At 36.3% G+C, this 14,869-nt stretch overlaps 1 protein-coding gene across 1 annotated transcript in view; it reads right to left on the minus strand.

Annotated features, from left to right (window-relative positions):
- LOC106166103 (ecotropic viral integration site 5 protein homolog) overlaps positions 1–14,869 on the minus strand; it is a 45,393-nt gene that overhangs the window by 9,436 nt on the left and 21,088 nt on the right. Inside the window, exons 4-10 of the mRNA XM_024076746.2 lie at positions 14,144–14,226; positions 13,274–13,498; positions 12,886–12,960; positions 12,402–12,527; positions 10,664–10,807; positions 10,164–10,253; positions 9,692–9,789 (exon numbers count right to left, since the gene is read on the minus strand). Coding sequence (XP_023932514.2) covers positions 9,692–9,789; positions 10,164–10,253; positions 10,664–10,807; positions 12,402–12,527; positions 12,886–12,960; positions 13,274–13,498; positions 14,144–14,226 — 841 coding nt within the window. The remainder of the gene's footprint in view (positions 1–9,691; positions 9,790–10,163; positions 10,254–10,663; positions 10,808–12,401; positions 12,528–12,885; positions 12,961–13,273; positions 13,499–14,143; positions 14,227–14,869) is intronic.

Below are 14,869 nucleotides of genomic sequence, written 5' to 3' on the forward strand. Positions count from 1 at the left end.
GTTCATTTGTCATTTTTGTTTTTGTCACCCCACGGCAACCGCAAACCACTTCCTTTCAAAGTTACACTGATGTTTTCTGCTAAAAATACTTATATTGCTTGTAATGGATGAATTTCAACAAGGGTTCTTCAAATTAACATAAGAACTATATACCAAGACACAATTCATATAACAAACACTTCTGAGGTGAAAGACTGAATTTGGGGCTTCTGAGACACCTTTAGAGCAGAAACCTGTTATTACATTCATTACCTTGAACAAAATGAAAAACACTGTCTATAGACTCAAGCACTGATCAGACACAAAAAAACAACATATTTTTTAGCAACAGAACTCTGTCTGTGCATTCATTGAATGGACATCTGTCACAAACTCACAGACCACTCCACTAAATCCAAAGTGGACAATTTCACAGTCATTCATCTTAAGTTGAAAACAATAATGACAGTATCACATTAACTTAACAACAACATCCCATCTGCCACATGATAACTGAATATACATGGACTCTGAGCTTTTTTCTCTGACTTAATGGGGGTTATTAATGTCCTGATATCAAACTTGAAGATTAATCATCTTGTCATTTATACCATCAATTGAGGAATCACAGTTAGGTTATTCATAAATAGCCATGAGCAACCAGGGTTGCTATCTTTTTCTCATTCACTGTTATTTGTCAAGCTTGAATGAGTTATTATTATTATTATTATTATTATTAATTTAATTGTTAATTCTGAGAAAATGGGCACCTCATGACAAGAATGGCATGTTTCTTATTGATAAAAGTTTAAAATCAGTAATGCAGATTTATAACAACTAACATATAATATTTATACCCACTCTTCATAAGTCTGGGGCAATTTTTTCTCCTCTTCCTCATCCTCAAACCCTGAGAACTCTATGGTGTACATGGTGCACAGTTCATATGTACAAGTTAATATTATAATTCTATATCACATGCACTTCCCTGAGAATTAAAACATGATGCATATTGAAGTTGGTAAAACTACATGTAGTTGTATGTTCCCACGTATGACAATGATTCCTACAAAGCAGTCAATAGTTTCCTGAGAATGGTATATTAATTGTATGTTATCCTGAATGGTATTTTTGTTTGGTGACAGTCAAGAAAGTATGCATTTACGACTTGCTGTATTGCACTTTGTCAGCTTTCTGCTCAGTTTATTCCTAATATCTACTCCATTTAGCACATTGTTTCTCGTGGGGTTTTAACTTGTACAAAAGAGAAACTCTAAAACACATCAATCCATTGTCAAGACAACAAAATTTCAATCTAGACATATACATATATTGCACACCTAGCATGGGACATCTCATGGTATTCTGGTGTCACTTTCTTGCTGGAGGCCAGGCTCCAACTTTCCACAGTAGGCGGCCTTGTTCACCGATACCAAGCATGTCAAAAAATAAATAAAAACTCCCCTCTGTCAAGTATTCAGGATCTATAATTAATCCTACTTGTCTTTTTTTTTTTCAGGTACTCCCACATAAAACTGGACTAATGTCTATGTTGTAGCACTGTAGATGAAAAATTAAATCCCAGTTTGTCCTGCTGCATGAACGTCCCTGTCGCCAATTGCTCCTCCATTCACATATCTTATGGTCTAACAGTTTATATTATACACTATACTTCTCTGTCCTCTGGCTAGCTGTCAGAAGGATAATCACAGGGTTAATGAAGGACATTTAATTCCTAGTGTGTGTGTAGATGTGCATAACTGTTCAGTGCTGGTAGACTTCAAAGCAATGCATGCATATATTATGACCAGTATATAAGTCCAAGTCATCTGTCACTGTGACTGCCTCTCTCTTTTCAGGTAGACTTGGACACATATTAAGTATATGGGTATAGTAATTCCATGCTATGGCTTTTCTCAGGTAACCCTGGACACTTATTAAGTGTGATCACAGAAAATATTCTGTATGCCTCTGACTAGGTTTACGACATCAGAGAATATTTTGACCAAGTCATATCTTGCAGTGATCCAGTGATGATTTCATTGTCAAAAAGAATCACAGACTTCAGATATTTCTGGCTGCACATGGTATTTTCCAATACAAGCTGCTCCTATTCTCTCTCTTCTTGCAATATATATATATATCCAGTAGCTAACACTTCCCTCTGTATATATCCTGTTTGGTTTAAGTGAAGCCTGAGATAATGATAATGATGATGGCATCTACCTGTACAGCTGAGCACCCTTCATACCTAAATCTACCATTTCTAGAGAACTGACACTGTGTTAATGTTCTCCAAACACTATGAATATATATCCTTCTTAAACACAACAACTTGTGCAGTCCTCTTAATGGTGTGCCATCCTCTTTTCATGCTACAGGTGAAAAAATATATACAGGAATTCCTGTGTCAATTCTGCTTTCCACAATGAACTGTTACTTATCAGGTCCAACCTGACACTTATCTCAGCTTACAGTCACAATGGGTTTGATTTCATGATATTGTATGCCCCACTAGCATTTGTAGCCTATAGTCAATCAATGCTGTGTGACACCAGCACCAGCAGTAACAGTTGTATATGTACAGTGTTTGTCATTGCTGTCTGTTACAAAGTCTGTACAAAATTGGTTTTACACAATCCAGTTAGTTCATACTACCATTGGAATTTTACATCAAAAAGATAAATGAATCAGATATAACACATCATCATGGAAGTCGTGTGTGAAGTTTCTGCTTTCTGACCCTGTCACGAAGTCTTATTTCAATCATCTCCAGTATTTCACTCATTGCAATTCTCCTACCGATCAATGGTCCATGATATTGTCAGACTTTTTAAGTGCAATCCTGTGTTACCAGATCCAGTAAGATGCTCCAAGACAAACAAATGAAATGACCCTGCAGTTAAAATACAATACCCCTAAAGCCTAAAAGGTAACATGTACTGTGATTATATGTACCAGATACAAAACCCTAGTATCCTCCAATACGAGTCAGGTGTCTATGTGCATTTACACATGCCAGGAATATACATGTACCAGTATACAATGTTGCATGTCCATTAGCCATAAGACCACAAATACACCCACACCGTGTAGTACAAATGGTGCCCGTTTCCCCACTTCACTGTGTATTATTCAGAATACTAATTAAAGTAAAGAACATCAGAGCTCTGTAACATGTAGAGTGTGGTATAGCCCCAGAGGTACACCTGTTACTATCTCAGGGTCCCTGCAAAGTTCCATCTCTGGCTCAGTCTACTGTTCAAAAACATATCACTGCCTGAGAGAGCACCTGTCTTTGCCCCAAGGTACCTTGAATATGGATCAACAAGGTACCAGCCTTTACTTGAACAGTCTACAAATACAGCGTTAACTTGATATCTTTGTAGTTTCCACCAGGATACTCGTGTTTCATGAGGCGCACATAAAACAATTCACCTGTGAACATTTCCATGTGACACCCAGGTGAACATTCACATTGACATTAAATATACTAATTGTCAACAATCTCCTGCCTTAGTACCACTTTATATAGCACCAGTACCCAGTCTCAGGTAAAATATGAGAATGTCCAGTATAAAATATTGGTCATTTATGTAGTGTACAGTCTGATCACCAGGGTGTGGAATCACAAGCTGTAAGTTCAAATAAGTGGACGTCTCAGGTGACACTTTTTCACCTGATCCCTGCCCATTAAAATGTGTCCTTGCCCTCAAAGTGACCCAACTTAACTGCAATCCACCAGTCTGAATGTGACACCTAAAGAACACTAGATTGTTGTGATGCTATCTGTTTTCTTCTATGCCGCAAGGTTCAAGTTATTGCTTTTCAGGAATGCCAGTTGGATCTTCAGTTGCATATATTATAGACACATGACTTCCAATGGAAATGTGCTCGATTCAAATCAACTCCCTCCGCATCCTGGTATTCTATGAAGAGTGAATGTTTTGAAAATTATCTAACATAATGGAGTCTATCAGGTATACTAAAGTGACCATCTATCAATGGGCATGCATTTGAAGACATTTCACAACACTTTGGGGCACTGATTCCAGGCAAATAAAGTTAACCTCTTCATGCCAAAATTGGCTCAATCCATTGGCGCATGTATTGAGGTGCTATCATCTTTTCCCCTGATAACGGAGTCATATAATTCAGCGTATACTGTTATACGATTTTCAATATAGAGCTTGAAAAATTATAACATTTAAATCGTCCTCATCTAATGCACCTTTCACCTATTTTCAGTATTTATTACATTCACACACATGAAAAGTTCAATTTCCTCCTGTACCCGTGGCACTCCAGAAAACAGGGATTCTCTTCACTGTGCGGTCTCCAAACTAGTCAATCAGGTAACACTACTAAAGAAGCTGCCGGCAAATGTCTGCCCTGTGTTGAACTGACTACCAAAATGTGGCTGTCATTGAATACATCTCCATAAAACTGCTGGTTAAAACTGAAGTCTTCAAACTTTGAGCTGTGCACCTGAATACCTGTACATCAAGGTGCTAGTCAAAGGTGAGGATCCCTGGTATAAAATTAAGTCCAAGCAGAATCACACTGGTTAAGTGTTTAGTCAGGTTACCTGTCTGTGGACACTGGTCAAGTTACAATATATTGTTATGATGACAATACCGACTGACCCTTGGCTAAGTGTTGGTTTAATATAGACTAGCCGATTCTTAGCCCCGCCTTTCTTCCCCAGGCTTAATACAGTGTACACAGGTGATCTAATTTATAATATCAAAGAGCAAAATGTCAACAGAAATATGAGGAGGTTGTGCTGTCAGATGAGTGCAAGCATCCAAGCATCATGAAATCCAGAGACTTGGTAATAATATGCTTTTCTTTCTATTATCTCAATATCATTGTATATGTAATCCAAAATACACATTTTACACATTTGCACACTTTTTATCAATTATATTATAGTGTCATATATTCTGTATGACACATCAAATTGAACAAATTCAAACTTATTAAAGCTCTTCATCAAAGATCCTGGACAGGTGCAGAAATGACATTTTTACCCTGCTAATTTCATGTGATTTCTTATTCTATCTGTCTATACAAACATTACATGTGACTTCCACAGAACATGCACTGTTTATCCATAACATAGAAGTAGAAACTTCTATGCCCATTACAAATATAACTATGACCTGTGTTTCCTCCATCTTCCATTACAGTCAGGCAGAAATTAATTACCTCCACCTTTAGTTACTACTGTACATCAATCTTATGCAATTTGGCTATGAAAACAACACACTGCACCTTGTCAATATACTCTGCTCATAGTGTGTTAGATTTAGAGAGCCACGAGTTTCTAAAAGGATGCTTTTGAATAATGAAGTAGATATCAAACAATTCACCTGTAAAATTTTTCATATGACATCAATGTCGGCAACATTGGTGTCTGGTTAGATGGCTAGACACAAAGTTATTAATACATTTATGTCCAATATTCTGAAAAGACATGTTTGTAACTGAACAAATGCAATATAAAAAACGAGTCTTGTTTTTGATGTTCTACTATTATATGCTGAGGTTCTTGCAACAATACTATTACAAAATTTTGCATTCCTCTTTTTGTACAATAAACGTATTTTAATCAACCTATACAGAACTTCAAACCATGGAAGGGTGGGGAGGGGGAGTAACTCAGTTATTTATTAGACATTTAAGAATCTACATTAAAGAATATAAGTCTTTTCCAGCTTCAAAAATTCTAAAATTCTAAAATTGCTACACATTTTACAATGAAAAAGCCACTATAACCATTCTATGGTCTATATCACACAGTAGGGTCTCTTAACAAAATGACCATGTGTTCTCTTCTATTGCATCTATTATACATATATATATATATTATACCTGAAAAGATATGCGGAATTTATTTTGTAGATAAACTGAAATTTAATGTTTTAGATAAGACGAGAACAGATTTGGGCCTGCCCAAAACTGTCAAGTCAGAGAAATCTATCGTGTCATCTAGGTCTATTCTTCCAACTAAACAGGTATTATAGCTCCAAGGGGCAGACAGATAAACTCCTCCCATTTACCTATAGTTAAGAAGATTTTGACACCGTGTACAAATAGTACAAATGCATAAATCTAACACATGGGAACTCCTACCACATCCACATGTCAGATGGCCAATCGGTCTTGGTGCTTTATAGTTGATTGCCCCCCTCTCTCCCCCCCCCCCAAAAAAAAAAAAAATCCTAGCAATGGTTTATCCATATTTTCTCAAATCCTAGCTACATAGCTAATAATTTTCATTCAAATGAGTACCTTCATTCTGTTCAATCCCTCCAGGTAAAAAATATCACTGATAATAGATCCCTGTATACCTGAGATCAGCTGAATTCATATGCTTTATCATCCTTCTATAAACCACATAGAATGCTAAGCAATGCTTAGTCCATACCAGAACACATGTTAAAGCTTATAAAAACCATTTAATTTACTGCTCATAGGTCCCCAAAGTAAATGTGTAGAACTTGAAAGTATAGTGGAACATTTTGCAAGCACATTCTAGCAACATGCAAATTTAAGGGGTTGTCTGCACTTTGGGAAGACAAGAGGGAATATTAAAACAGGCTTGGACAAACTGCCATGTACTTGTTTTTCTTTTCTTTTTGTCAATATAATGAAAGCAGGAACTTGCAGATGAGAATTTAATGGTATTTTAAGAATGTTATCAAACAGTTAAACAGCATATATTTTCCCAGACAAAAGTGCACAAAAACTTATAGTCATCCTTTTTCCATGGAAGTCACATCTATCCTTTCTTCCAGGCATTAATCAAATTATACCCAGAGAGAAAAATCCTTTAGGGGCTAAATTTGCAGTTACCTTCACTTTGCACATCTTTTCTTTTCATTTTGTGTTTATACTTTTAGAATGGTTTAATATCAACTTTATCTTTTAGCATCTGAACATATCATAGTTTCACGCATGCATGCATGCCTACCCATTCATGCACACGCACGCATGCACATGCACGCACACACACACCACTGCCACCATAAAAGATGAGGTGAATCATCTTTCATCTCTAAACGTATACACCACATTTCAAGAGGGTTACAGAGGATCCATCTGCCATGAACTCACAATAATTCTCTGTTTGTTATTTTCTCAGCATGTTACAAGTACATTAGATAATGACTGTGGTTGGTTGTAGAATACCATTGCTCTTACACATTGCCTGAAATGTGTTTTATTTGAAACCCTACATTGGATGACTAAAATACCATCTGGTTGTCAGACTTCAATTTAATTCATTCCATCAGTGAATGTGGTGACAGAAAATGTTTACGATGTAGAGTAGTGAATCAACCTAATGAAAAAAAAAACTTCTTTAATCCAATACCAGCTTATAAGTGAACCGATTTTCATCTTTAAATAAAAAGTTTAACTTGTTTCAGTTTACACAAACTTCAATGAATTTTCTTTAGAGTCTCCCCTTGTCTGGTCACTTACCCAAGAGATTTTTTAACAAGAAATGGAAGAAAAACTGCTAATTAGTATCCCAACGGTCACTCCTGCAGCTGTTCAATCTACCTTGGCTGTCTCTAATGAGTCAATTAACCATGTTTTCTTTTAAGAGAGCACTCAGCAGATCTTATTACTTTGACATTAACCAATGGCTTTAACAGAAAAAAAAAACATGGAGGAAAGGCAGACTGTGCTCCTGCTAATTTATCACATTTTCTTGGACAAAATTTTACAATGTGCATTCTCTAAATAGTTTAGCAAGATTTACAGTCTTGATATACAGTTGGACTTTAAAAGAATAGTGCATACTAAATATTGTAAACAATTTATAAACATTCATATCAGGGGGGGTAAAAAAGTCTGGAAGACAATCTTAGGCGGAAGGTTTTTCCTATATGGAAAAAATTAAGTTCTGAATCCTTACAATAATATAAAACATTTCAAACTTTCAATGAGCCAGAGTTTCCATAACAATTCTGTTTTTCAGATTCAAAGGCCTACCTCTTTCAGTGTCTGGCAATCGCATCAAAATGACCCAATTTCTCTTAGCAGCACCAAAGGTCTGAACCACATCCAACCAATTCCTACATAACTAGATATCTACTTGGCATTTCCCTCCGTCTTTCTTGCCTAAAATAACACCCAGGATATTTTGCCAAAAAGAACAGTCCATTTCATACTGTGTTCCAGGCTTACCTTCCCCTTTTTCTTCTCTAAGCAACACTTTGCTACGCATACTCTCAACCTGACTGTGAGGTACATAAGCAACCAGTCACAGCTCAAATATCCTCTGATGAATCACTCCAGTTTTCTCCCATGTTTTCTTAGTTTCCCATAACAAATGTCGAGGAAGTACTGCTATCAATAACTACCGTCATAACACAGAAGCTGCTCTGTGCAGGTTCACTGGCAATAGCCAATTGACTGAATGATAATATTATGGAGGCTTAACTAGGTGTGGAGTGGGGGGTGGGGGTGATTTTCCAGGGGGGGGGGGGAGAAAGGAGATAAATCTGGGGGCAGTCAAAATTAAAAAAAAAATGAAGTGATGTATGTTCAAATATCTGTTTATGTGAGTAGAAATCCTCAATACCCTATGGCTTACGTAATATTTTAAATATGTATACTTTAAGATACATCTCATGTTTTGGATAATCTATGGGTTACAGTACAATAACTTCTACAGCTGTAAAACATAACCATGACAAACAATTCACCCAAAGCCTAACTCTAGCACTGGTAATCACCAACTTCAATCAATTTCACTTTTCATTCTGCTCCTCAGAGCAATATATCATGTTAAGAAGCTTCACAATAATCACTATCATGGACCCATAGTAAGGTCTTCTTAGACAAATCAATATGCCAATTAAATCAACAAAACAAAGTGCCATCACTTAAATGGCCATTCAATATTCCTCCTGCACACTTTGTTAAGTGTAAATCAAGGAAACAAATGGCTGTCAAAGCTAATGGCCTAGTAAAGTTTATGACATAGAATGGAACTGTATTAGATGGGCTGTCAGGAGGAACTTGGCAGTATAGTATGGAGACAGGAGACATGAGCTCGTACGAAACAGATCAATTCTTGATACCAAATGTGTTAGTTGTGCCCCTTGGCAAATAAACAGACTGACAGTACACTACCCCTGAATCATCCCAGCTTAGGTATTTTTCTTCAAATACCAAAGAAAATCTACATTCAACCAGGAAAATTTTCTTTGGTTTGAGATAATTCAAAAGATTTTATTAGCTTTAAGCATTTACTTATAAACTTGGCAAATAATAATGACCAGACTGTGTCCTGGAGTGACTCAGGCACAGCTAAGTGTCCCAAGGTGGTCATGAAATGGTAAAGTACAGCACAGAGCAGAAATGCCATGAATTTCAATCTGCTTGCCACCAGGCCCAGGTCATACATCTAAGGATACTGTCAATGCCAAATATATGTATCCATATATACTTGCTTGAAACACAGCAAAGGAAAAGAAGTGTATACCACCATTTATGAGTAAAAAGGGAAAGATATTTACAGTGAGACATTTGTCTGATGTTTGCAATGACAGGCATATTGTGTTACATTAAATGAACATAACTATTTTTGCTTTCTGAGTAATCTACCTTTTGTACAACTCTTATATACTTGGTACTATTTAAACTATCAATCAACTCAGGTACACATGATTCTGATATGAGCACGACTTACTTTTTCATTTTCCTTGCATTGTATTTGACATCATAGGCTATGCTCAACAATCTCTCATAATCTTGTTCATATTTGGCTGGCATATCTTTCTGAAAGAACTGGAATGAAAAGAATACATTTTTTAAAAAATTGGATTAAAACAGTATCAAAATACACTGCCAGACTTCAACCAAAGCTGTTGACCGGCAATTTTATAACGTGAGTGACTGAGTGTTTCTTCAAAAATTGCTCTCTGCAAAGACACACACCAATGCTTGATTTCTCTTCTTTCAATGCAGAGGGCAGTGTACATGTATCTCCCATTCTACCTCAGATGCTGACATTCACACTTAAATATGACCACTTTCTGATATGTTTTAGACTCGATATGAAAAAAGATTGAACCTACAGTTGAACACATCTCATGAGCAGAGTCATGAAATGTGTTAGTTGAGATTAAGAAGCTGGGAACACAATGCAATGCTGTGCTTACCTTGAGCATTCCTTCCATATCACAGGTCATCAGCTCAATCTGGCAGTCCTGCAGTATGGCAATACCAATCTTGAAGATGATCTCCATACCCTGAAAGAAAGGTAAATAAAATCAGTGACACTTTTGTACCAAACTCTGCTTTCAGAAGATGAACTATGTTCATCGGTCTTTTGGTGTACTGACTGAAAAATTTCTTAATTGTCTTTTATAAAATTCCTGACAACTTCTGCTGTTTGGAGTAACAAGACTTACAACTAAGTGACATGACAATGAGAATATTTCTATTAATTTAAGTTAAAATGCATTTCTACTATAAACATTATATTTCCATAAATCCTGACACAATACTGGCAGATTTTTATTGATCCTTAATCAAAATAGACTTAATGTTACCTCAGACATGTTCAAGTTCATTAAATGTAAATGGCATCTCTAATGATTCAGACTTACCTCTGATATGTGCATCACTTTAAATGACATCTCTAATGGTGTAGACTTACCTCAGATATGTACAGGTCCATCACTCTAAATGACATTTCTAATGGTAGAGCTGTGGTAAACAGAGTCAGAAACCAGTGAGAGGCGTACATTGATGTGTGGAAGCTTTGTGACTGGAAATGCATGTACAGACTTGGGAGCTGATCCTGGAAATAAAAAAATTGGATAATTTTGTATACTATTCTTATGTGGCAGTTTTAGAATTGAAAATACAGATTAAATGTACTGATTTAGGAGATCCTGGAAATGAAAAAATAATATTTTTATGTAAACTGATGAACAGTAATTAATGTGTGGAGACTTAGCATCTAGAAATGTATTTACAGAATTGGAAGCTGACCCCAAAAGGAATTGCATTGATATTGATGTTAACTTGACAGTGCCAATTATCAACCATCTTCAATGAAAATATTTCACATGAATAATACATATACCAGTATATTCAACCCTTAGTATCCTACATATATTTTCTACAAAAGCTTTGAAGATATCACATCCGGCCCATGCCATTAAAATATTTCTATGATACTAATTATTGTGTTCACAAGCAAAATCAGCTCCTACTCTCATTAACCTTCATACAATTTCTGTTTTAAAAGCAAATTATCCATGAACACCTCATGCCCTAGCAGTTCTACCAGGTCATAGTAATCTTACCCTCAAATCAATGACCTTTAACACATAATTCCACAATTTAGCTCTGTTCACAGATCAAAGATAGGAAAGATGACAGACAATGACTTATACACATGAAATGTCACACTTAGGGTGCATTCCCAGAGATTTAGATCGATCCAGAGATTTAGATTTAGATCGACCTAACTCCCTTGGGGTTCAAGCTAAATTGCAGTCAGCCAAGCGAGCACCATAGTTAAATACCCCCTTACAGCTTTTAGTTGGAGGGACAGACGCTTAAGCCGGCTAAACTGACAGTAAACTAGTGAGACTCCCTACTGGGATAGATCGATCTAAAATCTATGGGAATGGGGTCTTAGTGGTGTTATAGTCTAGGGTGACATTTCTCTTGAAGAACCACAAATTACTGAGATCTGCCTTTCTTTAAATGTGATGTCTCGAGAGATAAACCAGCAGCCAATGGTATTTCTCTGGTCTAGCCTATACTAATGTGATATGCTCAGTTTTTTAACAATACATCAATATTATACAGCTATGGCTAACATTAGCTTTATCTTTAATGGTTTGATAACAGGCATATTTCTCAACAACTAAAAACAAATGCCAAGTGCTTTCAGACATTCGCTAGCGCTATACTAGAACGAACTCAACAGCTAAAAAATTGCAAGATTAATCATACTTATGGAAATATGTACACATGATAGACTAATACCTACTGCAATGTCACTCCAAACGCAAAGACTCTTTCTTGTCCATTGCATATTTATTATTAACTTTTAAATGTCAAATTCCTTAAAGCAGATTGGCATTTTGCTACATGCTCCGCTTAACACAACTGTTTTGAGAATTGAATTTGCAGTAAATACATCTGATAAATGGATTAAGTAATCTAGCAGAAGTTCTATTGAAATGTTATACTGTGATGAAGTATATGAATATATAAAGAGTGTAAGGAGTTTTTCTAAATTTAGTAAGAAAGGTATATTAGACAAATCAGGAAAAAAATTACCACTGAGTGTGTATACCATTTACCTGTTAAGATGTGACATACAAATGCAGACTGTGTTTAATTCTCAACCAACAAACATTATAATACTAACTCACCTGCACCATGCACTCAAGCTGGAACATACAAAGTCCTAACTCTGTCATGCTGGGTTTGAACAGTTCTCTCAGTCTGTATTCCTTCATCAGCTTCACCAGTACTGCAAAAGCTTCTTCCTCTGGCATCTACTCAGTACAAAATATGGTTTGTCATGACACTCTGATCAGGGGGTATTCTCTTCTCATTTTTAACTTAATAACATTTTTAACATTTTTCACTTTATAAGAGGTGTTAACATGTAGAAGAGTAATGGACAGACTGATAGTTTTAAAGAATAAAATAATGTGAGGCAAGTCTTTCTCTGAGCATAATGACAGTGTCTGCCTTTTTGTTTCAACCTCTGAAAATCTGAAGCATTTACATGCCTGATATCAAAAACATTCAAACAAATATCAATAGTTACTGAAATTCTAGGAAAAAATTTATTTTAAACAAGATGCTGTATTTTACTATGCTGATTATATAATAACCACTTTGACATACCAGCATTAGCAGCAGTCCCACAATGAAGCAACTTCCCTGGCAATATCCCACCTCTCTGTCCACTATGGAGTAAGCCTGGAATACACACAGGTAGCCTCTTATACTTTTCTGCAGAAGGATATTGGCAAATAAAGGGTTCCCGCAGAGTTGGATCAATGTACATAGACTAACAGTTTCAATGGGAATAAGCCCTTAGTTTCTTCAACCATGAGAAGTACAAGAAGCTTCATGTTTAATTAATAAAAATACTAAAACACTTTTTAATTTGATGGAATAATTCAGCCATTATCCTTTATGGCTACAGTTAAACATCTTTTAACCAAACATTCATTTTTAATATTTTCTTCACTTATTGCATACATTAACTGTGTCTCCATGACCTAGTTACCTTCATAACATTAAAGAGGCTCTCCTGCCCCAAGCCATCCTTGTCTTTAAACAGAGAATGTTCCGGGTACGTCCTGGCGATATCACGTTTGATGAGTTTCTCGCAAGGAGATGTCTTCTTCAGGTATTCTGCGTACAGCTCCTTGTTCTCGGAATCATGGGCATTACAGACGTGTTGCCATGCCAACCCTCTGAAGTGATGTGGAATGCCTTTCCTTACGAGATCCTGCAAGAAAGTAAATGTCATTATGTTACACTGGGTATTTGTATACATCTAAAACCAGAGATAAAGAGTTGTATTATTTATCATGAAGCTTAAAGGTACATACGAACCGAGCATCGGTGGAGCGTGGATTCCCATTAACACATGTAAACCACTTCTACTAGTTTCTTATACGACTCAAATAAATTCACCATGTCAAGGGATAAACTGAACAGATCACACGATCAGCCATAAAAGAGCTTGAGATTGCTCCTTTCTTTAAATTTTTGGTTGTAAATTTAACCTACTTCCGTGACCTACTTTTCTGCCCCATTGACATACAGCATAGAATGCTAGCAGCAAAATCCATTCAAACATCATTTTGGGGTAAAATTAAACAATGCCTTTTGGTAATTCTCTTTGTTATACTACTTGAAACTATATGCTGGCATTTGGCTTGTTTTTGTGACAAAAAATTGACTTTGTATGCATCTTTAAGTAATAAAAACAGATTCAGCATCCTAACCCCCCCCCCTTCCACCCACTTTTTTAAATCTATTTGTTAGTAAATAATTAGAAATACTGGCCCACTTCTCAATCACCTCAATCACTTTTAAACTGAACAAGGTGACAGAACTATCGTCTACATGACAAAGATAACCAACTTACCCTGATATATGTCTTCTTCTTTGCATATGTCTCCCAGTCTCCTATCACCTTCCCCCAGACAGCATACTCATCCTGGGGGCTAGCTGTAATATCATAGAATACCAGACCATATCACTGTCAAGTTGGTATGTACTACTAGTACTACTAGTACTAGGAAGTTAACGATAGGATACAGGATTATGGGACCATTCCCAGACACTATCGGACTAACTGTGGATCAACCTATCTCTGAGAGGATTCTTGCTAAATTGCAATCAACTTAAGCACCTAAGATGTCTGTCACGCCTACTGAAGCTGCTAGGGGGTAATTAATATCGTTTAGCAGCTTCAGTAGGCGTGCCAGAGATCTAAGCCACTTAAGTTGATTGCAATTTAGTGAGAAACCCCTTAGAGATGGATCAATCCTGTTAGTTCAATCTAGGTATGAAAACCCTGTCTATAACACTATAAACTGAACTTTATGCAAACTCCTTTATCCAAACATCATTTGGTTGCACTGACCTTTAACAATATAATCACTCCATCACCTACCATATTGACGATACACCTACTTGATGTAGAGGTTTACTGTAGGGAAACATTAGTCTTTTACTAATCATATCAGAACAATCTGATTCTGCATATTTAATTGTTAAAACAATTATCGCAGGCATACATCATCCTTAGGGCGGTCAGGTACAGCCTAATGAAGACACTGTACACATTTCTACACAATTAGGGACTGAT

The sequence above is a fragment of the Lingula anatina genome, chromosome 3, assembly GCF_051362555.1.
Source record: "Lingula anatina isolate TDL-2025a chromosome 3, LinAna3.0, whole genome shotgun sequence".
Lineage (NCBI taxonomy): Eukaryota > Metazoa > Brachiopoda > Lingulata > Lingulida > Lingulidae > Lingula > Lingula anatina.